Source organism: Schistocerca gregaria, chromosome 1 (genome assembly GCF_023897955.1).
Source record: "Schistocerca gregaria isolate iqSchGreg1 chromosome 1, iqSchGreg1.2, whole genome shotgun sequence".
Taxonomy (NCBI): domain Eukaryota; kingdom Metazoa; phylum Arthropoda; class Insecta; order Orthoptera; family Acrididae; genus Schistocerca; species Schistocerca gregaria.
In genome coordinates, this window is record NC_064920.1 from 1023507944 (window position 1) to 1023531258 (window position 23315).

At 40.3% G+C, this 23315-nt stretch overlaps 1 protein-coding gene across 3 annotated transcripts in view; it reads left to right on the plus strand.

The window, feature by feature from the left end:
- The window catches only part of LOC126278966 (guanylate cyclase 32E), an 829856-nt gene that overhangs the window by 735566 nt on the left and 70975 nt on the right, over nt 1-23315 (plus strand). For all 3 annotated transcript variants that reach the window (XM_049979279.1, XM_049979262.1, XM_049979270.1), the window contains exons 19-20: nt 7244-7395; nt 23193-23291. In XM_049979279.1, the coding sequence (XP_049835236.1) occupies nt 7244-7395; nt 23193-23291 (251 nt within the window). The remainder of the gene's footprint in view (nt 1-7243; nt 7396-23192; nt 23292-23315) is intronic.

The following is a 23315-nucleotide window of genomic DNA, read 5'->3' on the forward strand; positions in this document are numbered from 1 at the left end:
CACATCTATGCCCGAGACAGGATTCGAACCTGCGACCGTAGCAGTCGCGCGGTTACGGACGGAAGCGCCTAGAACCGCTCGGCCACCGCGGCCGGCAGTGGACTTGGAGTAACAGACAGTTATCGTTAGTCACCTGTCTACTTTACCGCATCTTTCTGTCGCCTCAGTAGTTTTCGTATTCCTCGTTAGTGAGACATCTTCTGTCACTCGCCACGGTTTCTTTCCCTTCATGTACGCTACTGGCCATTAAAATTGCCATACCACGAAGATGACGTGTTACAGACGCGAAATTTAACCGACAGGAAGAAGATGCTGTGATATGTAAATGATTAGCTTTTCAGAGCATTCACACAAGGATGGCGTCGGTGGCGACACCTAGAACGTCCTGATATGAGGAAAGTTTCCAACCGATTTCTCACACACAAATAGCAGTTGACAGGCGTTACCTGGTAAAACGTTGCTGTTATGCCTCGTGTAAGGAGGAGAAATGCGTACCATCACATTTCCGACTTTGAGGCCGCATTCTAGCCTATCGAGGTTGCATTTCATCGTATCGCGGCATTGCTACTCGCGTTGGTCGAGATCCAATGACTGTTAGCAGAATATGGAATCGGTGGGTTTAGGAGGGCAATGCGGAACGCCGAGCTGGATCCAAACGGCCTAGTATCACTAGCACTCGAGATGACAGGCATCTTATCCTCATGGTTATAACGGATCGTGCAGCCACGTCTCGATCCCTGAGTCAACAGATGGGGACGTTTGCAAGACAACAACCATCTGCACGAACAGTCCGACGACGTTTGCAGCATCATGGACTATTAGCTCAGACACCATGGCTGCGATTACCCTTGACGCTGCATCACAGACAGGAGCGCCTGCGATGGTGTACTCAACGACTAACCTGGGTGCACGAATGGCAAAATGTCATTTTTTCGGATGAATCCAGGTTCTGTTCACGGCATCATGATGGTCGCATCCGTGTTTGGCGACATCGCGTTGCACGCACATTGGAAGCGTGTATTCGTCATCGCCATACTGGCGTATCACCCGGCGTGATGGTATAGCGTGGCATTGGATACACGTCTCGGTCACTTCTTGTTCGCATTGCCGTCTCTTTTAACAGTGGACATTACATTTCAGATGCGTTACGACCCGTAGATCTACCCTTCATTCAATCCCTGAGAAATCCTACATTTCAGCAGGATAATGCACGACCGCATGTTGCAGGTCCTCTACTGGCCTTTATGGATACAGAAAATTTTCGACTGCTTCCCTGGCCAGCACATTCTCCAGATCTCTCACAAACTGAAAACGTCTGGTCAATGGCGGCCGAGCAACTGGCTCGTGACAAGAAGCCAGGCACTATCGTGTTGAAGCTGCATGGGGAGCTGTACCTGTACACTCCATCCAAGCTCTGTTTCACCCAATGCCCAGGAGTATCAAGGCCGTTATTACGGCCAGGGGTGGTTGTTCTGAGTACTGATTTCTCAGGACCTATGCACCAAACTGCGTGAAAATGTAGTCATATGTCAGTTCTAGTATAATATATTTGTCCAATGAATACCAGTTTATCATCTGCATTTCTTATTGGTGTAGTAATTTTAATAGCCAGTAGTGTATGTATTGAGAGAATATCTAACCATTACACTGATATATACTCACTTTCGAGGCGTTACCGGGTCTGTAACGACAATACCATAAAGCGTGACATGAGGATGATGTGCAATCTGTAAATCGTCATTAATAATTAAAATAGATCACAGAAATGAGTAATAAGCTATTCAACTAACTGTTAGCCCCTAAACGCAGGTAGCAAAGATCAAATGAATAGAGAAATAGTGCGCTTTTATGTCGGAAGGATATAATCGTGACGATGCTCTTTGGCCAGTGTTTTTGAAGCAACACTTAATGTTTTCTCATGGTGGATGTTCAGTAAACAAGACTGCAACAATTTTGTTTGCGTTGGACAAAATTAGTAGGTTTTTCATCTGAAAGGTGGAGAATAGCGTGAAACTTATTGCGGAAATTACTCCTCTTCTAATGAGACACATTTGCAATTGTGTACTTTACATCAATTAATTTTCTTCTTACACTTTTCACAATATCACAAAACACAGCTTCGTTGAAGGCGATCCGATCCCGACAATCGGTGATTTCGCTTTACCAAGGCCGTTTCACAGCAGCAGTATGGTGACTCGTCTTCCGTACCAACATTAAGTCACGATTTGCCGTACACGCCTGCATGCGTCAATAGGGGACGAGTCTAAGAGTATCAAGCGACGGCAGCGCCTCAGTTTTCAGTCTCGTCATACTCGCGAAACTACAGCGGGATCGAAGGGATCCAGGCAGCCCTTATGTAACGGCGGCGCTTTGATTTGTGAAGTACGCAACCCGACACATGCCACACGTATTCGATCCATTTCCGACCTCCATCGTTCCTGACAAGGAGTACCCGATACATGTTTTATTTCCCCGTATCTAATTAGTCTCAGGCGGAGCGGTCAACGAAAAAAGTATGCCAAATTAAAAGAACCCAAAATCCCCAAGCTCGGCGAAGCTTTACACAAACTCGAAATTTAGCGCCAACTTCATTGTGAGATACTTTTTTTAGTTTCCACAACGAGACTGTCTCGGAATCTGGCAGAAAATCCAAAGAGACTCTGATCGTATGTAAAGTACACTAGTGCCAAGCCGTAGTCAATACCTCGACTGTGCGATAACAATGGTTATGTTAATGACGACAGCGCCACTAAACAGTTACTAAACGCGGTTTTCCTAAATTCCTTCTCAAAAGGAGGCGAAGCATATATTCCAGAATTCGAATCAAGAACAACTGGCGACATGAGTAACTTAGAAGTAGAAGTGTAGCGAAGCAATTTAATACACTTAAGAAAGGCAAGACTTCGGTCCAGGCTGTCTACCACTGACGTTCCTTTCGGAGTTTATTCATTCAATAGCTGCATACTTAACAATCGATACAACCGCTCGCTCGTAGAAAGATTGGTATACATAAACTGGAATGTTTCACAAGTCACAACAATACCCAAGAATGGAAATAGGAGAAATCCGCGAAATACAGACACACATCACTGACGTCGATTTGTAGTAGGATTCTGAAACATAGACTGTGCTCGAACATTATAAATAACGTCGGAGGAAACGATTTATTGACAAATAGCCAATAACATTCTTGTGAAACACGACTAGCTCTTTATCGTCACGAAGTAACAGTTTTGTCGACAAGGGGAATTAAAACTGAATCCATATTTTTAGATTTCCAGAAGGCTTTTGACACCGTTCCTCACAAGCGAGTTCTAATTAAACCGCATGCATATGGAGTCTCAGTTGTGCGACTGGATTCGTGGTTTCCTGTCAGAATGCTCGCAGGTCGTAATAACTGACGGAAAGTTATCGAGTGAAACAGAAGTAATATCTGGCGTTCCCAAAGGAAGTGTAACAGGCCCTCTGTTGTTCGTGATCTACATAAGCGATTTAGGAGACAATTTTAGATGATGCTGTCATTTACCGTCATTTAATGTCGTTAGATGATCAAACCGAATTGCAAAATGATTTAGACAAGATATCGGTATGCTGCAAAAAGTGTCAGTGAACTGTAAGTTATGAAAAGTGTGAAGTAATCCACATGAGCACTAAAAAGAATCTGCCAAATTTCAGCTAATCTATAATTCACACGAATCTAAAGACTACAAACTCAACTAAGTACTTAGGGATTACAATTACGAATAACTTAAACTGTAACAATCGCATAGATAATATTGTAGGGGAAAGCAAACGAAAGAGTGCGATTTATTGGCAGAACAGTTACAAAATGTAACAGGTTTACTAAACAGACTGCTTAACCATCGCTTGCCCGCCCACTTCTGGAGTACTGCTGAGCGATGTCGGACCCGCAACAGATAGGACTGACGGAGGACATCGACAAATTTCAAAGAAGGGCAGCTAATTTTGTATCATCGCGTAATAGAAAGTGTCACGGGTATGATACACGAATTGGGGTGGCAGCTATTGAAATAAAGACATTTATCGCTGCGGCAGGAACTTCTCATGAAATTTCAACAACCAACATTTTCCTCAGACTGTAAAAACTTAATGGGGAACTGCTGTGCAATCATGTAAATGTAGATCAGTTGACTATCGCTTGTCGACGTACACACCTCGACCGTTTTTGTTAATATCTCCTTGCGACATAGTATATCACCTCAGTCTCCGCGCAATGTAAGTGAATATAAAATCGCTCGAAATCAGGCATTTGTGATTACATGAAATGGCATCCAATTTTTGTCAAGGATGCAGACAAGGAAGCAAGCAAAGACCTCATTAAAAACAATGCTTAACAGGGTTGCAGTAACCACTATTACCCCAATAGATGAAAAAAATACAGAGGGACCACTGGGAGAAGATTGCTACAAGTACTTCCCGAGGCTTCACTGCTTCGGACAGATATGGAATCGTGATAAGAAAATTTTATTTCTAGATAATATCGCCAAACATATTTTCTGGGAACTAACTCATAGTTTTCACATGACATACATACTTTGTTGTACGTTGCCAATGTCGTAGGAAACAACATCATCTTCATTTTCTACCCCTTGTTTGTTTTCTGATGGTTCGCAGTCGATGTAATTTTTCTTGAATGCACCGTGGTCCATGGTGTGTCGTGACTGTAGTCGTGGAAGGGATGATAGGGATTGAGAAAGTGTCGCAGAGAAGTTTCCCTTGATTGTGTTAGTTCACCCGCCGACTAAATTACTATACATCTACACTAGTTGACGAATATGCAGATATGGTGTATGCTAACGACTTCCACAATGATAGTGTTCCTGTTGCTGTCGAATAACACCGTCTGTTGTTTCTGAGACGTCGAATTCCTGATTGCAGATTGTTTACCAAAGTTTTCAGCATACTGAGTGAAACAGGTACTATTCCAAGTTTCCAATTTTCTTCTGAACTATAGATTAGCAACGCCTTCTGGAACAGGAACACACTGTTGAAACAGTGCACCATAGTCCTGATACCAGCGTATGTCGACTTTCTGCTCGTATTAATATCCCACGTACAGGTGCATGGCTGTTTTTAAAAACACGCTTTTTGTAACAAATACTTTGATAACGCATGTACTTGTGTAAAACCTGACTGTATTGAAAAATTCAGAAAAGAAATAACAATGTGCAGAATGAGCCAAAAAGGACTTTACAAGTGTTAATGACATGGAAATTTATTGAGATAACTTACAGAATGTGTCATTTTGAAGCAAAAATCATCAAGATTCACATAAAATTTCATGTGTCATTTTGTTTTCATGTGACTACTGTTCGTGATGCGGCAAATATCCCACCGATAATCAGCTTCTCCTCACTCTTGTTGCAGCAAATCGGTCGCAACTTGTACAACGGCAACGTAGATTCAGGTTGGCTAAATTGTTTGGAAAGAGAGGAACATACACACGGTCTTTAATGAAGCCCCAGAGAAAGAAATCCATTGATATCAAGTCTGAGGAGCGAGGTGGCCTTGCGATTGGTCATTTACGGTCAATCTACCGACCTGGGAAACGATTATTGAAGAATCCTCGAACTTCCGTTAGGAAATGAGTTGGTGCACCGTCTTGTTGGTAGTAAACAATCCCGTCTCAGTCATCTTCAACGATCTGTGGAATTAAAAACTTTTCAACTGTATGCAATACACAAAACAACGACAGTTTTCTCGATGAAGAAGACAGGACCATACATTTCTAGTTTGCTAAGGGAACAAAAGACATTAACTTCGGGGCTGCCACGTATGTGTTCTAGTTTGTATGTGGATTTTTGCTGTCCCTTGTTCTGCAGTTATGAGTGTTTACCACTTCACTGATATGAAATGTTGACTCATTGCTGAAGATTATTGTGTTCAGGCCTGTCTCGTCGTCCTCTATACGATATAACATTTTTGCAGAGAATTTCCCACGGGCAAACTTATCTGCATCACTAATGTGCCACGTCATTGCGAATCTGTATGGCTTCAAGTGTAAGCGTCTATACAATACTCGCAAAATTGTCTTGTGGAATGTCAGTCTCGCGAGGCGCAGGTCCCGCTGATTTCTGTTGACTGTGAGTACAGTTCTCCCTAATCTGTTCGACATAATCAACAACAAGCGGGAGACCTGGTAATTCATCATGTCGCAGTGAAAAACCTGTCTCTACAAACCTTCTGCGCCAAGAGTAAATTGTAGGCCTGCTTGGAGGTTGTTTAGGGTATTCGGTGCGAAATTCACACAGATAGCACGCTCCGCACCAGTGAATGTTGTCTTTTTTTTCACTACGCTGGCGCTCCTAGTGGCAGAGTAGGGTACTGATGCACTACGTGAAACAAACTTAAGGTTGCACTACGCTGGCGCTCCTAGTGGCGGAACAGGGCACTGATACATTACGTGAAAGAAACTTGAGATTCTTTGCTACAAAATGACATCTCTACCGATTCTATAACTTACCTCAAAAAATTTCATTATCATTCTAAAGTTGTAAAGTTCTTTTTGATTCACCCTGGTTATTAAATGTGTTCTATCTCAGAAGCAACTCGGAGTAGGGCATATGTCCATATGAAATTTTTTGCTTCAGATGATTCTTCCTGTCACATTCCTGAATATTGACCAGTTCTCATGGGGCGCCTTGTATTTGTCCAATTATTGATCGTACTGCCATAACCTGTTAACAGTATCGTTTGCAGCTTACAAGTTATCTGAAGCACACGTTTGTGTCTAGGCTTCAGTTGTCAAGCTGCGCCTCCCTTGTCTCGCCGGTGTCGTTCAGGCACCATTTTCTACGCCCCTGTAACCCCATCGGTACGAATACAAGCCAAGATTTGTGCGCACTCTACCCTTATGGACCTGACAGCATGATGTCGGACGCGACCCCACTGCCACAGCTAAGTAGAAACTCAAATTTTCTGCCAAACGGGTCACCTCGCAGTAGGCGTTGTGCCGTCTAAAATCTTACCCCCCCCCCCCCCCTCCCTCTACCGTCGTTAGATAACGTTTCTGCACATGAGTTCGTAACGTAAGTATGCTCCTCTATACAATCCTCTAGAACAACTCAAAGTTTCTTGCTACACTTTTGTTACACTCTTTAGACGATAGTTGACTACAAAAACTATGGATCACAATAATTTGTATTTGCAGTTACAGTACCCTGATTTAGATTAGACTTCTATCTCAGCTCACTTATTACGGTTTCGTTGTTTTCGCCACCAGAGGCGCTGCTGTTCGAGATGCTGCCTCGCTCCGTGGCGGAGCAGCTTCGCAGGGGCCACAAGGTGGAGGCGGAGAGCTTCGACTGCGTCACCATCTACTTCAGCGACATCGTCGGCTTCACCGCCATGTCCGCCGAGAGCACGCCGCTACAGGTAGCTCCTACCTGCCTACTTATATGGACGGATTAGCTTCTGCCCCGAAATCTTAGGGGCAGACGTATGCTTTATTGGACACCCGCATTTAGCTGACAAGGACACCACACGATAGCTCGATTTTTGAAATTTTTTATATTTGTGGTACGTGAAGGTCAGAACTTAAATATTAACCCTCAAATATCGCTGAAAGTCTAAAAAGTTTCGACTGTTTTAATATGCTAAAGCTGTGTTTTCATGCTTGCCTGCGGCGTAAGGGTTTTAAGTTCGGTTCCCAGCTGATGCACATTTTTAAACAAAGGTGCCTTTCCTTCTATCAATTCTGTGAAGTTTAAAATGCATACACATGGCGAAAAATCAGTGGCGCTTGAGATCGGTAATCGATTCGAGTTTCGTTTCGGTCAAAAAGTTCTTTTTTTTCGTTCATTTCTAAGACTTATGTCATTAAATACGAAATGCATCAAGTATATGCTGACAGGTACCTAATAGCTGATTTTATGAAAAACGTACGTCCTCTTATCTGTAATTACATTTCGTACAGAAAAAGCCTTTGTATCAAATATACATTCGTAACTACGTAAAAGACTGTTTACATTACAGAAACATTACGAACTAAATACTTTTTCATCCTTCGTCCCCCCTGTGCTTTTAACGCTTCATGGAAATGTTCATGGAAAATGTACCTTTGTTTAAAATATTAGCTGCGCTGGCAATGGAACCTGTGTCACAAACAGAGTATGCGAACATTCTACCACAGAGCCACATGACATTACATAGGAAATTAATTATTCTTTAGCATATTAAAGACGGTCGGAAAGGTTCAAAGTCGATTTCCTCGAGAATTTTTGGGAGTTACATAGAACTAATTTTGATGATAGATACTTGTCCTGAATTTCACATACTATTAATATAAAAAATACAAAAACTCGATTGCCATGAGACCATCTTTAGAAACGTAATACTCTTACCAAATAGAAATCGCACTGAATACAGACACCATATCAGATGGCAATTACGTCCACATCAGGAAGCATACAGTTATAGATTTTTTCAGTAAACAGAATCTTAAATATTTCGTTCATCCGCAATAAAGAGAGCAACTCAATTTTGTTTCGGCGTCCGTTTTTAGCAATTAGCTAGCTCTCCGGCTGCAATATGATCGCATCGCATAAATACGTACAAAAGTGAAATATTGGGTTCTACAGGGTATTACCTTGACGATGCTTCAAATTCGCAGGGATCGTGAAGAATGGTAAATTTTCTCATTTTATACAGGTGGAAACCCTGGTCTGGAAACGACTAAGTGACCATGACCATGAGAAAACTTCAAATTCACCAAATTATGCGAACTATGAGAAAAATTCAAGTAGACATTTTTGTTTAATTGATAACACTTCCCCTATTTTGACTGCTCTCATATTTCTTTTGCACTATCGTGCATTTTCGGCTCGATAGCTATTTTCAAGTTATTCTTTACTATCCTACAAGAATTAGGTTGCTCCTCGAGAAAATAATGATTTTCACCACTTCTGTAGCATGCATCCTGACTCATTTCTTTAGGATAATAACGATCATCAACTGCACTGACTAAACAAGAGTTTAAAGCTAAGAGTAATTTATTAACAGGAAATGTGGATAAGTGCAAAATCCACAAACACTACAAGTACTGAAATTAAATCTAATTCACAAATACTGAAAAACACTTTCAACGTACATTCACTGTTAAAACGAGAAACCTAAAACCAACTACCATCCCTTTCAGACAGTAGGATTCAGCATATTTAAGCCCAAGTTAGGGAAAAAAAGCTGCGAGTAATGTACATTCATTTGGAATAGGTTTCGTTGCAAACAAAAAATATTAAATTCAGTAATAGAATTTAAATCCATTAATGAAAGATTTCTGAAATTAACATTTAAATCATCGAAGTTGACACTGTTTTAAATATATGTGCGCCAATAAATTAAAAGCGCAGAACACAGAAAGAGCAATCTGAACGTTCTGGACTAAATGTGAAAAACACCTTAGACAATAGTCAATACAGCAACACTAATTTGAGACTTTAATGCATAAACTGACAAAAAAACATCACCAGAGAGCAATAGTAGGAAACTGCCTAACACCTAAAACAACTGAGGCCGACAGTGAGAGACTGAAGTCTCCACAAGTGGGTATCATCAAATCCGACTTGTGGGGAAAAATACCTCCACCATGATGCAATAAGTATATAGTCTGCAATAGAGGAGGTACTCAGTGTAAAAGTAACCATGAGAGCGATTTGGATTGAGATCACTACAATTCCAGCATTAATTACGGAGTCGGCCAGTACCTGGAGATGAGAATCAATACCAGTATGAAGAGTCTGACACAAGGAAATCAACGAAAGAAAATTTCCAAATGATTTTGGAAAAGAAATGGCTCTGAGCCCTATGAGAGTTAACTGCTATGGTCATCAGTCCCCTAGAACTTAGAACTACTTAAACCTAACTAACCTAAGGATATCACACACATCCATGCCCGAGGCAGGATTCGAATCTGTGACCGTAGCGGTCGCGCGGTTCCAGACTGCAGCGCCTAGAATCGCTCGGCCAGTGTGGCCGGCCATTTTGGAAAAAAATGATACGACATTCTTGGGAAAAATTTCGAGAAGACGTTATTCAGGGTGCAAAATGAACTATTTCTCTTAAAAAGAAATGGAAAAGTACGCGATGGAATAATTATTGCGATGTGTTAATTATAACAAGAAACCTGGAATACTTGGAATGCAAATAAAAATAATAAGAACACTAAAACTTTTATAGAAGCCAGAAAACGTGCCTCGAAAGGTCTCAAAAAGTCAGAGTACAACATATAAAAAGTCAGCTAACGTCAATTAAGTTATATTTTAAGCAGAACAACACAAGGGACTTTTGTAACGTATTACAAAGTAGTTTAAGTACGTACCAAAAATTGTGCAGTTTATAGAGCCAAATACTTGGAAGACTGCATAAAATAACGCAGAGAACTAAACAGCACTTGTGTACTGCTTCAAAGAACTACATATGAAGTACGTAACTGTAATCCAACAAAAGAAGATTTTAATTTTGATAACCAAACCCAAATGCAATCAGACTCAATATTAGCAACGAAAGGAATCACAAAATAACTTAAAAATAACAAATGTTAGGAGAAGACATCACAGTTAATGGATTATCGAAACACTTCAGTGAAAACATTATCATTTATGATATCTGGACAATTAACACTTTGGCATCAAAATTGGCCTTGACACAATATACCAACAAAATAAGAAAAACAATTTCAGAGGAATCTGCCTCTTGCCAGTAAAGCGTAAGATCTAGTTCATGACATTTCTGAAGAGAGCTGGACGAAAGGAACGTAGTAGAAATTAGGAAAATCTTAAACTTGAAATATGTGATAACTTTTGCAGATTTGAAAAAGGCCTGTGACACAATCGCTAGAAATGCTCTAATCAGCATTACAAAGGAATTGAGACTCAATTATAAAATAACGTAAATAATTTAAGTAACTTTAACGAACAAATCATGGAAAGCAAAACATTCGGAAGGACTGTTAAAAACTTTTGAAATAAAGTCAGGTGTAACGCTAGGAGTTCGATTGTTACCTATAGTTTTCAACGGCAGATTAGAGATGGTAACTAGAGAGTGTAGGCTGTCCATCATTACTAAGGATATTCTACTAGAAATACAACGAAATAAAATCACCATATATTTTCTGTCTTTTACAGATAATATGGCGTTAGTAAGTGGCTCACTAGGTAGGTCAACGAACAAACCACAGAATTATAGAAACAAGCAGTCAAAGTACGACTAAACAAATCATTTGAAAATGCATATTCCATGGGAAGTATCAGTGCTACCCCAAAAATTTTGAAATTCATGACAACAAAATGTATGAAACAAACTATTTTAAATATCTAGGAGAACGTATAATGAGCCATACAAATAACAGCTATAGAAAATAGAGTATATGAAATGGAAAGGGTACTCCATATAAGACGTATAACGAAGAATATTTGTCCCAGAACATTAAACTGAGAAGCTATTGAACAGTGGTAGGGCGTGAAATACTGTATGGAGACGAAACACTTAAAATAACGAGATTTGGGTACCTTGAAAATCTGAAAAAAGTTCAAAGAATAATTCTAAGGAAAAATTTGGGACCTAAACGTAATAATAATGCAGAATGCAAATTAGAGAAGTGCAAAGAAAAATTAGGAGATCAAAGAAAATTAAATATAAAGAAGCAAAGCCAAAGATGATTTTTCATCTTTGGCTTTGCTACCCCCCCCCCCTCCACCCTCCTCTACACCCCCCCCCCCAGTAAAAAAAAAGAGTTATTCGAATTAATAAATGCAGAGGAAAAGACCGTGATTAATGTACACAGAGAAGAAAAACGAAATTAATTGGACACCTAATTCGACATACCAGCTTCATATACAACGTCGTAGGAGGTAAAATTCTGGGAAAAAAACAAAAGGCAATCCTATTATACCCTTATTACGAAGTTGATCAGTGGTGTAAACTGCAGCAACTACAATCAGATTGTAAAGGTGGCGATGGACAGAGAAGGATGGCTATGTCAACAAGGCGTTTCTGTTGTCTGATGAATATGCCAACTCACATATTGTTCATTTCTAGTCTAGTAAAGACTGACTCAGTTGACTGTTATTTAAAAAGGAGAATAATATGTGACTTAAAATTTTCAGCGGTGCAGTAGTTTTCAAATCATGTGGTTATCTTATATTTTTAATGTTTTTAGTAAACTATATATATTTTCTTAATGTTCTCGAATGAAAAGCGGTAATGCAGTGCTACCGGTTCCATCGCCACCTTCATGACATGACTGTATACGAAGAATATGTCCTTCTCCGTCAACCCTGAAATATTTGCATCATTATTGTGAAAACACCCTTCTAATGCATATGCCCAACTGAGCCAGTCTCCGCCTCTAATGACGTCATATTAATATCTACATCTCTTCCTTCTATCCAACACATGGGTACGTCGACATAATTTCTCGTTCAATTTCGAAGTATCAACAATAATTTCTATTTCAAAGAACAAGTCACTTTCGCGTTGTAGTGGAATACAATGAAATGCTGGGTATATAGTACTGATGAAGACTGCTACCGTTCCCTAGACTCTAAATCCTTCGCATTAGAAAAACAATAGTGTGAACCTGGCCCACTTCCTTTCTCTGAAGTATTGAAAGTTCTTACGATATTGTGCTCCAGAAAATATTGGACCTGGTTAGGATATTAATGAATCTGTCCTGAAACCACTGTACGCCAAACACTATTAACTAATCTTTCCTAATTGTTTAATTTTGGTATTTTTCAGTAAAAATAGTTTTATTTCATACTTAATACTAATTAGTTATAGTTTGAATGCACTTCTGCTTCTGCCATTCTCGCACTGTTCATTTCTGGATCCACTCTTTAATAAGCCACAAACTGACGTACACTGAATGTGTCATTAACTACGGTTTATGAAATCGATATTCTGATCGTCGTTAAACTTTGGTTCGCTTTATTAACACACAGAGCAACGAAGTACAATTTTCCCAACGTGTGTTTGAGCAAATATCGTAATTCCACTTTAACTAATCTGACTTTGCTGAAAACTATATCAATTCGGTACTTACACCGGGTCTAGCCCCCATTATACGCCCAATACTTTGCCACCCTACCTGCCCAAGATAGGCTAAATTTTTCTGCCTGATTGATGCAGTACTGTCACCATCAGAGGATGGTACGGGACTTTAAGTCCCACCGCCACACCTCCAAAGTTAATTACTGTGAGGCAGTCACTGCCCTGTGGATAAATTTCCTGCCAACACAGTTAGACCGCAATAGATGGGTGATGCTGTATTATAACACATCACAAAAAAAGGAACTCCGTGTGTAGCCCTGTAAGGTGTCAGGCAAATCCAACACCTTCCATGAAAATCCTGACATGATAAGCAAATCCAGTAGTATGTCACATAGCTCCGAATAAATCGTGACATTAAATTAACCAAAGTAATATGAGTAACGAGTGAGCAAATGGAATACCACAGACAATCACAAGAATTCCTAAATGCGTGTCATACCTTCTCACCGTGAGACAGATGCAGTAATATGAGTAACGAGTGAGCAAATGGAATACCACAGACTATCACAAGAATTCCTAAATGCGTGTCATACCTTCTCACCGTGAGACAGATGCAGTTCCGAGAGGAGAAATGAGAACAGAAGCCGAGAGCAGAACCGTGTTAAGAGAGAAGGCCCTACGATAAGGGACGGACACCCACGTATCCAGCTAACCGCTAGGACCACCCCAGACAAGTTTTAGCGTGAGACTTTTTCGCGTCTCTGTTATGTTGCAAACTTTAAAAACATTGCCCCACCACGAAAAGTATAACGTTTCTTATTGGATAGACAGAATGTCTGTAGGCGGAGCTTAAGGTTAACATTGAGACCCTGACTGGTCAGATGAAAAAACAGCCAGATAGTTTTTTTTTTTTAAACCAACTTCGGTAAATTGTAGCAAGGAGCAGTTAGGTGAGAGTTGCTTTCTAGACGACGAGGTGAGCGGAGCTGTGCTGTCCGTCGCCCCCTGACGAACACCGATAAGGTACGCACGCGATGTCACATAAAAGAGCATAAAGCTTCACTCAGAACTGCAGAAGTCTCATCTGTTACACCCCCTTTTTGCGTAATACTAGTGTCGATCGTCAATTAAAGCTCATGGTGTTCACATTTGCCACTTGAAGTAAAAATCTGAAACGCGATGATTTTTCTGTTATATAGTTTTTGAGAAGCCACATCAGCCACTGTAATTTACAAGTTAGATAAGTAAGTGAAGATAAGTGTGGGTCATTGTAGACCATTTTCATAGTTTTCTCTCTTGTGAAACTTAATTTAAACCTAGATTATAGATGTGATATGGCATAGGTCATCCGTCGATCCATTGTAGAACTTGGAAACCCATTCAGGGAATATTCGTTCACATTTTTGTTGAACGTAGTCGGTTTTTACCATCCTGTATTAAAACATTTCCTTTTAGCAATAGTGCAATTTATAAACAATGTTTTGTGAGTTGAATAAAATTTCCAATGGTAAACTTAACTGCTTTTTCGACGTTATTTTACCAGCTAACTAAAAATAGGAAAGCCTTGAACCCCTTCCACTAAATTTAGTTAGTATTAAGATTCTTTTACAGGGAGTGCAGTGGAGCTGACGCTGAAATCATTAAGTATTTGGTTATATCACCGCTAATCTCACTGAACTCTTCTGAATTCTACATGTCATGTGTGGTCTGACGTCTCCTTATCAGCAACAGGTCCCAGGTTCAAGCTAGTCAATTCCCTAGAAAACACGCTCAGAGCGTCGTTGCGTGAAAGTGGCGGGGAGACACGATATAGAACAAACAGACACCACGCAGAATGTTAGAGCCCCGCATGACTCATTAACACAGGGAATATAAATATATGCATAAAGAGATACGTAACAGCGTACTGCATTTCGTTAAACGTTGCAGTCAGTTTTAAGAGGGAGGAGGAATGTTGTATTCATGGCTCATTGATTTAGGATCAGAATGGCCATACTGCTGTGGAATAAAATATAAATATAAATCTGAAACTTTGCAGTCGTACCGGTTCACAGATTAAAGTTATAATAAATACTGTCATTGAGCCTATTATTCTTACAGATATAGTTTCTGGAGCGATTTCTCCTGCATCCCATATGTTAATGATCCCAACCAATTTATCCGTTCATTTAAAGTTACTTCATTTCTCAGTCAAGCAGATTTTTGCTAACAATAAATAAGGCTCGAGGTAAGAGAGAATGGGGAAGAGTAGATGGACAGAGAGGGGGAGGGGGAGAAAATGGACAAAGAGGCGCAATGAAAAGATGGTCAGAGACGGGGCTGAGGAGTAGATGGAGGGGTATTGGGATTGAGTATGAGATGAACAGTAAGAGGGGAAAGGGGGGGGGCAGAAAATGGACACTAAGGGGGCAGAGGGAAATGAGATGGGCAAAGGGAGCTAGAAAGAGATGGACAGAAAGAAGAGGGAGGAAGATTAGGACATGCACTAATAATCAAAGACATTTTGAGCATTGCCCACCGCGTGGTTGGATACCACCTGCCAACATTGCGGGCACGTGACGCGTTATGGAAAGTATGGTTCAAATGGCTCTGAGCACTATGGGACTCAACTGCTGTGGTTATCAGTCCCCTAGAACTTAGAACTACTTAAACCTAACTAATCTAAGGACATCACACACATCCATGCCCGAGGCAGGATTCGAACCTGCGACCGTAGCAGTCGCAAGGTTCCGGACTGCGCGCCTAGAACCGCGAGACCACCGCGGCCGGCGGAAACTATGTAACAGAGACAGATGAGGAATCACCCCAGAGAAGATATGGGCTGCAAATAGGGAAATCCTCTGAAACACGCGACTTTGTCACAGGACAGATTATTATAACGCAAAGTCTGTGAACGAGTGTCTCTATAACGGCGAATCTGGTTTACGTGCTGCTGTCGCGAGCATCTACGGAAAAAGGTAGAAGAACAGTGAAACTACAACTAGGCCCTAAATGGTTGGACGTCCACGACTCTTCATAGAACGTGGCGTTCGGAGACTTCTCTGCTGAGTAGAGTAGAACAGATTTACGTGTTCACCTGTTGACCCAACAACACCATCAGTTACGATTGCAATGGGCATGGGACCATCGGAATTTGGCGGTCGATCAATGGAATCGTATCGGCTCTTCGGGTGAATCACATTTTTGCCATATTAAGTCGATGGTCGTCTCCACAAACGCCTTCATCTTTGTGAACGGCGGCTCGAAACGAGCAGCGCGCCATGGGCCCAAGTTGGTGGGAGCAGTATAATGCTATGGGAGACATTCTCCAGCGCTTGTACTGGATCTGTGTAGTAATAGAAGACACGCTGATGGCTGGGAACCACCTGCATCCCTTGATGCTTGATGTCTTTATAACCTCCCCCTCACTTATCGACCTTATTGACAGTGAAAAATTAAACCGCGTGTACCTGATGGAAATTTGAGAAAAGCAATCGTCACCGAAGTTAATCTGTTGGTAAAGAGGGAGGAAAGGGTTACATCTAAATGAAAGGAAAAATGCAAATGAATCTGGTGGAAATTAATTTTGAAAAGGGGTAAAGTTAATAAAGAAAGTAAATGTGCGGCCGTTACGTTAACAATTAACTAGCGGTAATTAGATATTTGAGATTTGGGGGAAATTACGATCGCCAGTCCTATGGACAATTACTATAGTAACTGAAAAAGAAAGGTTATTACACATATATTTACACTAGACGCGTGGCAACTGAAGGTTGACACGTGTAGTGTGAAAACTGAAAGTTTGTCAGAAGCAATAAATTTCGTCACACTCTGACTTAATTTAGCAAAAGAATTAATAAAACCGGAAAATTGAAAGTTAATTTAGTGATTGAAATTAATAGTGAGCTTTGTTTCTGAAGCACATCGAAATTCAGTCAAATACGGTTAGTCTTGGGCTACCTCAACAATCATTTCAAAGCTACTTGAATCTACGCAATTTATAAATAAGAGATTTAACTTTGAACTTGAATTTAATGATTCTGAACAATTAACAATAGTAAAATTTAGTACGTACAAAGCTGAGCTGTAGTCACAGGTAAGCTAAAATATGGTAACAACACTCGCACTCATAATTTGTGCTTGCGTAATCTAAATATTGTAGCCAGCTATGAATAACTTAACTGACCTATGAAATTAAAGCAGTGAAAGGGAATGATGTTACTTTAATGCTGGCGTCTAAATTTCAACGACACTCGGGTTCATTCCGGAAAGGGAAGTGACCCTGCTTGGTAATGCAATTGGGACAATGAGAAACAAATGTTCATGCTAATTTGCTGTAATTATAGTTACGAAAATGGAACAGTTTGAAAATCTGAGGTCTGCCATACAGTTCTAAAACTTTACGTGTTACCAGTCTTCCTTGTTGGTTGATTGAAGGTTTGCCGTCCATCGAGGAGGTGGCGACAGTCACTCACTGTCGGCCGTCGCTGTTGCAGAAGCTGGATGTTGACGCGCCTTCTTCTCGACACGGTCACCAGGCGAAACGGGCTCTTGATGCGCGCCAGCTAATGCTTCCCGTACGCGACACCGTGTCAGAAACTATCATAGCAAGTCGAGCGCAATCACATGCTGCCCAACCCCGAAAGCGCGGCAACTCGCGGGAGCATCACTCTCTGCTCCACTGCACTACCCCCACCAGACTCACCCTGCTCTGCCCGCGCTCCACGCGACACAGTTAACACTACCAAAAATCCTAAACACTTTGGTTCTCCACACGAACTATCGATGTATTCGTTCGACAGCATAGTTTTCCCTAGGCAAGACCCAGCGAAAAATACAAATAATATTTACAAAACATACCAATTATACATCGACATAAATGTATATATATATATATATATATATATATATATATATATATATACTAATAGTAAAACAATTACAATATACAATGACACAGAAATGTTATATCTTCAGGTAACAGTTTAAGGAAAAAAATTTGCAGTGCAATAGATGTAAATAGGAGGATATGCATTTCCGGCGTCACATCTTCCTCGAATACATCATTCAGTACTATAATTACCCGTGTCTCGGAACCAGAAACGTGTGCAGTAGTTTCAGGAGCTTTATAGGGAACTCACGTTGATATCTCAGGTACCAAGTTCGCCTGATGTAAATCCTATGCAACCCATGTAAGTCGCTTGTAATTATGTAATAGGCGTATTTAAACTGTTTTAGCATGTAATTATCTGAACTGTTTCTTATTTAAATTGTTTTGTTAATTAAATTGCATTGTGTATTATTGAGAAAGAGCGGGAAACCGCGCATAGATACATTTTGAGAAAGAGCGGGAAACAGCGCGCAGTAATACATCTGTAATGGTAGCAGGGATTGTCTGTGGGCATTTCTGAAGTTACTTGTTCGTTAAACGCTTCCATATTGTTACAGTTATTAAATGTCTGTTCACCTAACGTTTCAGAATCAGGGTTTTCACACGTATTATTACTGCCTATTCCAGAAAAGAATCTATCGTCAGTATTTTGTACAGTTTTATCAGTTTGAGAACGAGTAATTATTCTGCGGGACATTGTCTATAATCATCACACGCAACAAAAAGTTTTATCAGTTTGAGAACGAGTAATTATTCTGCGGGACATTGTCTATAATCATCACACGCAACAAAATATATCACTGTTCAAAGCGGATTCAACACTGAACAAACACTTTTCCACGCCGAATCAATAAAGCAAACAGAATTGCCGATGACCTGTGAATAAAAGTTATACACTTTAGTATATGCGTTGCGCCACTTAACAGTAACTTATTCACACTATTATCAAAGTCAGTATATTCATATCCACAGTAGATTCACTAAAATGTCGTACTGAATGGATATCGCCAAGTGAAACCTTCCCGTCTAATATTGGATGAACGTTTGCTTGCTGACTGAACGCTGCGTCTCTTAAAATCTTTTAACTGCTGCTCTGTCAAGACTACCTGCTGATTATTACGACGAAACATAAAATGTGTTGTCGCCGTGGCCCTCAGTCGTTACCTGAAATTATTAAGACTGATTCTTACCTTTAATTATTTATACTGGATCGCCATCTGACTGCTACAGCAAACTGTGGAATGAATATACTTACTTCTCTTTAACATAATTATAAGCTGCTGCTGGAGTTTCATAATACTTTGTGACTGGAATTCTTTAAGTTGAAGTTAATTTAGATTTGATAAAAGCTGAAGCTCAGTTTAGACTTTTCTTTTAAGATAACAATAAATTCCGTAAAGCATTTACGTGAATGATTTTGGGATAGAAAATTCTTAATGCATTTAATCTGGTAGAAGTTAACTATATTCTGAGAACGATCTTGACAAACAATTACAAGGGGTATAGTTCTTTACAAAAATTCTTAAAAAGTAGCGTTGCGCTACATACCTAATTTTCCATCAAAATTACATAAATATATTCTGAGAACGATCTTGACAAACAATTACAAGGGGCATAGTTCTTTACAAAAATTCTTAAAAACTAGCATTGCGCTACATATAGCGAGTGGCTGGCGAGCATACCGCTTCTTTCAAAGTGTTAATTCATACCTCGCTTACAGCGACCTCCTCTCATGTCTCGCTAGCTACGACTGCCTCGTCTCACATCTTACTCGCAACTGCTCGCTTCCAACGCTCAATGCTACAAAAGTGCGGTCTCGCCGCCAACAATGGTTTTTGGTGCAGACAATCCCTGCTACCATTACAGATGTATTACTGCGCGCTGTTTCCCGCTCTTTCTCAAAATGTATCTATGCGCGGTTTCCCGCTCTTTCTCAATAATACACAATGCAATTTAATTAACAAAACAATTTAAATAAGAAACAGTTCAGATAATTACATGCTAAAACAGTTTAAATACGCCTATTACATAATTACACGCTATCGGGTGTCATCACCAAGTACGCAAATCAGCGACCCGCTACTCAGACGAATTACATGAGCTGTGTGTAGACATCTAATGCCACATAATCAACACCATCGAACTGTCGGGTCCCTGATATACAGAATCAGTGATGTATTTCGTTCCAAAGACGGACAAAGGAGCTATTAAGCAGGTGGTCATAATGTTTTGGCTCATCGGTGCGTATACAGTATAATTTCCAAACATATTTAGCTACTGAGAAGCATTCCCGGTTCGCTAATGGACATACACAATCGGAACGATATACGCCGGGACTGCATTTTTGCACTAGAAACAACTGAAGCCTTTCTTCTTTTCTTTTTCCTGGCCTTTACTTCGTATGTTCACGGGATCAGCATGCTACTAGAATAGAGAGGACCACCGCAACTGTGTTTGTCTAGTTTTATGTGAAAAGTGCGAACGTTTTCTAAATGTTTGCGATTCGTGTAAATAAGGCGGGACGTGAGTATCAATCCGGTATCCACGCAGTCGGGCGTGCGAAACCTAAAACCCACATCCAGGTTGGCCGGCAAACCTGCCCTTCCTCGTCTTTAAACCTCCGTGCTCCGTGCGAATTAGATCCGTAGCCGGCGTGCTTCTCCGAATCCGGGAAACGGTGAACTAAAGTGCGTGGCTATCCGAAAGGGTGAACAAGTGGCGCTGTTACCCGAACAAATCGCTAACCTAAATTTTCCTGTACTAACAATATTTATTTATTTATTTATTCAGTTTGTAGCCGTCGGCAACAATCTGCTTCGATTGTATGGAACCTGCAACGGTGACTGTTTCCTGGTCCACAGTAATGTTTTTGTGCACCAGTCTTTCCTTATAATAAGATAATAATCATCAATCACCTCCTTCCCATATTCACCTAATATGACCCTAAAAGGGTTCATGCTCTCCTCATAACTCAAAGGGCGAGCGTTTTCAGGATGTTGAACCAATTTTAGGGAATTCGAGGGATACCTTCTCTCAGCTTCAGTGATGTATATGCTTCCATAACGAAGGAAAATTTACGGATTATGCGGAAATTCAAACCGAGTGAAGGTTTATTGTGTACCTTGCATATAATGAAAATGTTTATTTCGTCTTTTTCCTAGCTAATTTGTAGGTATCATAGTTATTTCTTTGGACACATAGACATGATATACTTCCACAAAACATTTTCGAAGGCACAACCGTAGGAAAGAAAGCGAGGGGACAACCAAAAACATTCTACATAAGAAATATAATCGGTGGAATTTGATGTTCTTCGTACATGGATATGAAGTGAACTGTTGAAGAGAGGAATCTGTGACTGCAGAGACTAGGCTTAGTCTTTTGCAAGAGGAAGAAAAGAATAACCTTGCAATAATGGACAAAGGAATACAGATATTTAATGTCGAAGAAAACCACCGCATATAATGAAGAAAAGCTTCTATTTGTAGTTACGTTCCAGTTTTAGGACCGCCTGTTTATTTGGTGTTTGAAACACTGTAGTTACTTTCTATGCTTACCACTTGCAATAGTGTGCTTTAACAAAACATCTATTCCCACAGTAGATTAAGTGGAAACGTAAAGTGACTCATACCTTTTCTTTTTAAGCTACCTTTTATTATGAAACTACTTGGCAGATTAAAACTGTGTGCCCGACCGAGACTCGAACTCGCGACCTTTGCCCTCTACCTTTTATTATGCTTGTCCTTTCCTGCGATGCTACGAATAGGTATTTCCCCAAAACTGCACATACACATAGTTAAAACTTTCGGTATTAGTACATCAGACTTTATGAAACCTTGGTCCATCTCTCTTAGTAACAGTGATTTCCAAAATGTTACATTATTCGAGCCGAAATGGGTAAGACTTGGACTAATTTTTCAAAATTTTCTGTGTATTCACTGTGTTACTCAATGATACATGAAATGTAATTACATTTGTGTGCTATTGCACATATTATTCACGTCATCTCCCCACATTTTCATAGGTACGTCGCCACAAAGGTTGCTATTCAAAAGGATTCAGTGCGGCATTAGAAATAAAAATCCTCTTGTAATTTTATGGAACAAGTTTAATTCTATCCACATGAAATAAATGCATCTCACAGACACGAAACAGGCGAATATTTGGTGCGTTGACTTATTATTCTATCGTCTTTAAGTCTTATGTTTTTAAATCGCACGGATGGACCATAGTATTACGAGGATTACGCGGAAAGTGCCATTTGTTTTCGTGTAGCATTGGGAGTAATTGGGGGGGGGGGGGGGGGGAACGGAACAGGCACTAGACTACTCCCACCCAATAATTCAGTTCGCTTCGAGCTACGACATCGCTCGCTTGCAGTAGTCGTTCCATGCCAAAATTTCAACTGTAAATTACATCAGTTATGAAATCTATTCTGTAATGCTGTTCTTAGAGGTAAAAAAGTCAAAGAATTTCCACATTTCTTGCCCTGTGTACCGACTGCATATAATGAGCGGAGGAGTTGTGCGTCAATGGTGTGGTTGGTTTAAGGGGTGGAGGGACGACTTTTCATTATAATGACAGAAGTTGCAGCCCGTTTGAAGTCAGTAATAAATGCTCCACAAAACTGACGAAATAATGGTGAAAACTCGTCTTTCACGATGTATTAAATGTCGGACAACTTTCCGCAAAATTCTCGAAGTACTTACACGTTACGATGCGGAATGAGGAGGCGTCTTAAACAGTTTCGTGACAGGTGACAAGACACAGGTTCTCTAAGGTAACGTTTCTCTCTCCGTGGCGTTTTCTTATATGAGGCTAACACATCGCAATGTACTAATCATAAGAGTCGGCCGATGTGACCAAGCGGTTCTAAGCACTTCAGTCTGGAACTGCGCGACCGCTACGGTCGTAGGTTCGAATCCTGCCTCGGGCATGGATGTGTTTGTTGTCCTTAGGTTAGTTAGGATTAAGTAGTTCTAAGTTCTGGGGGACTGATGACCTCAGATGTTAAGTCCCATAGTGCTCAGAGCCATTTGAACCATTTTTGTACTAGTCATAATAATTGGATGTGGGTGATTAGTATGTGATATTTGATTTGATCAAACCATCACGTTATATACTTGCACGTAAAAACTTTTAGTTTGTGTTCTCCTTTTGAAAGATTAGTATGTTATATTTTCACATACCATCACAATATTTTGATTCGTATCGAATTGTGACATTTGTTCTCCCTCTAAACTTCTTTGAACGTTCAATTCAACTTTATTTCCTCTCAGGTGAAGACAACTTACTGAATACTTTCCTTTTCTAGGTGGTTGACTTCCTGAATGATCTCTACACCTGTTTCGACTCCACGATCGAAAATTACGACGTCTACAAAGTGGAGACGATTGGTGACGCCTATATGGTTGTAAGTAATGTACACTTATTCTTT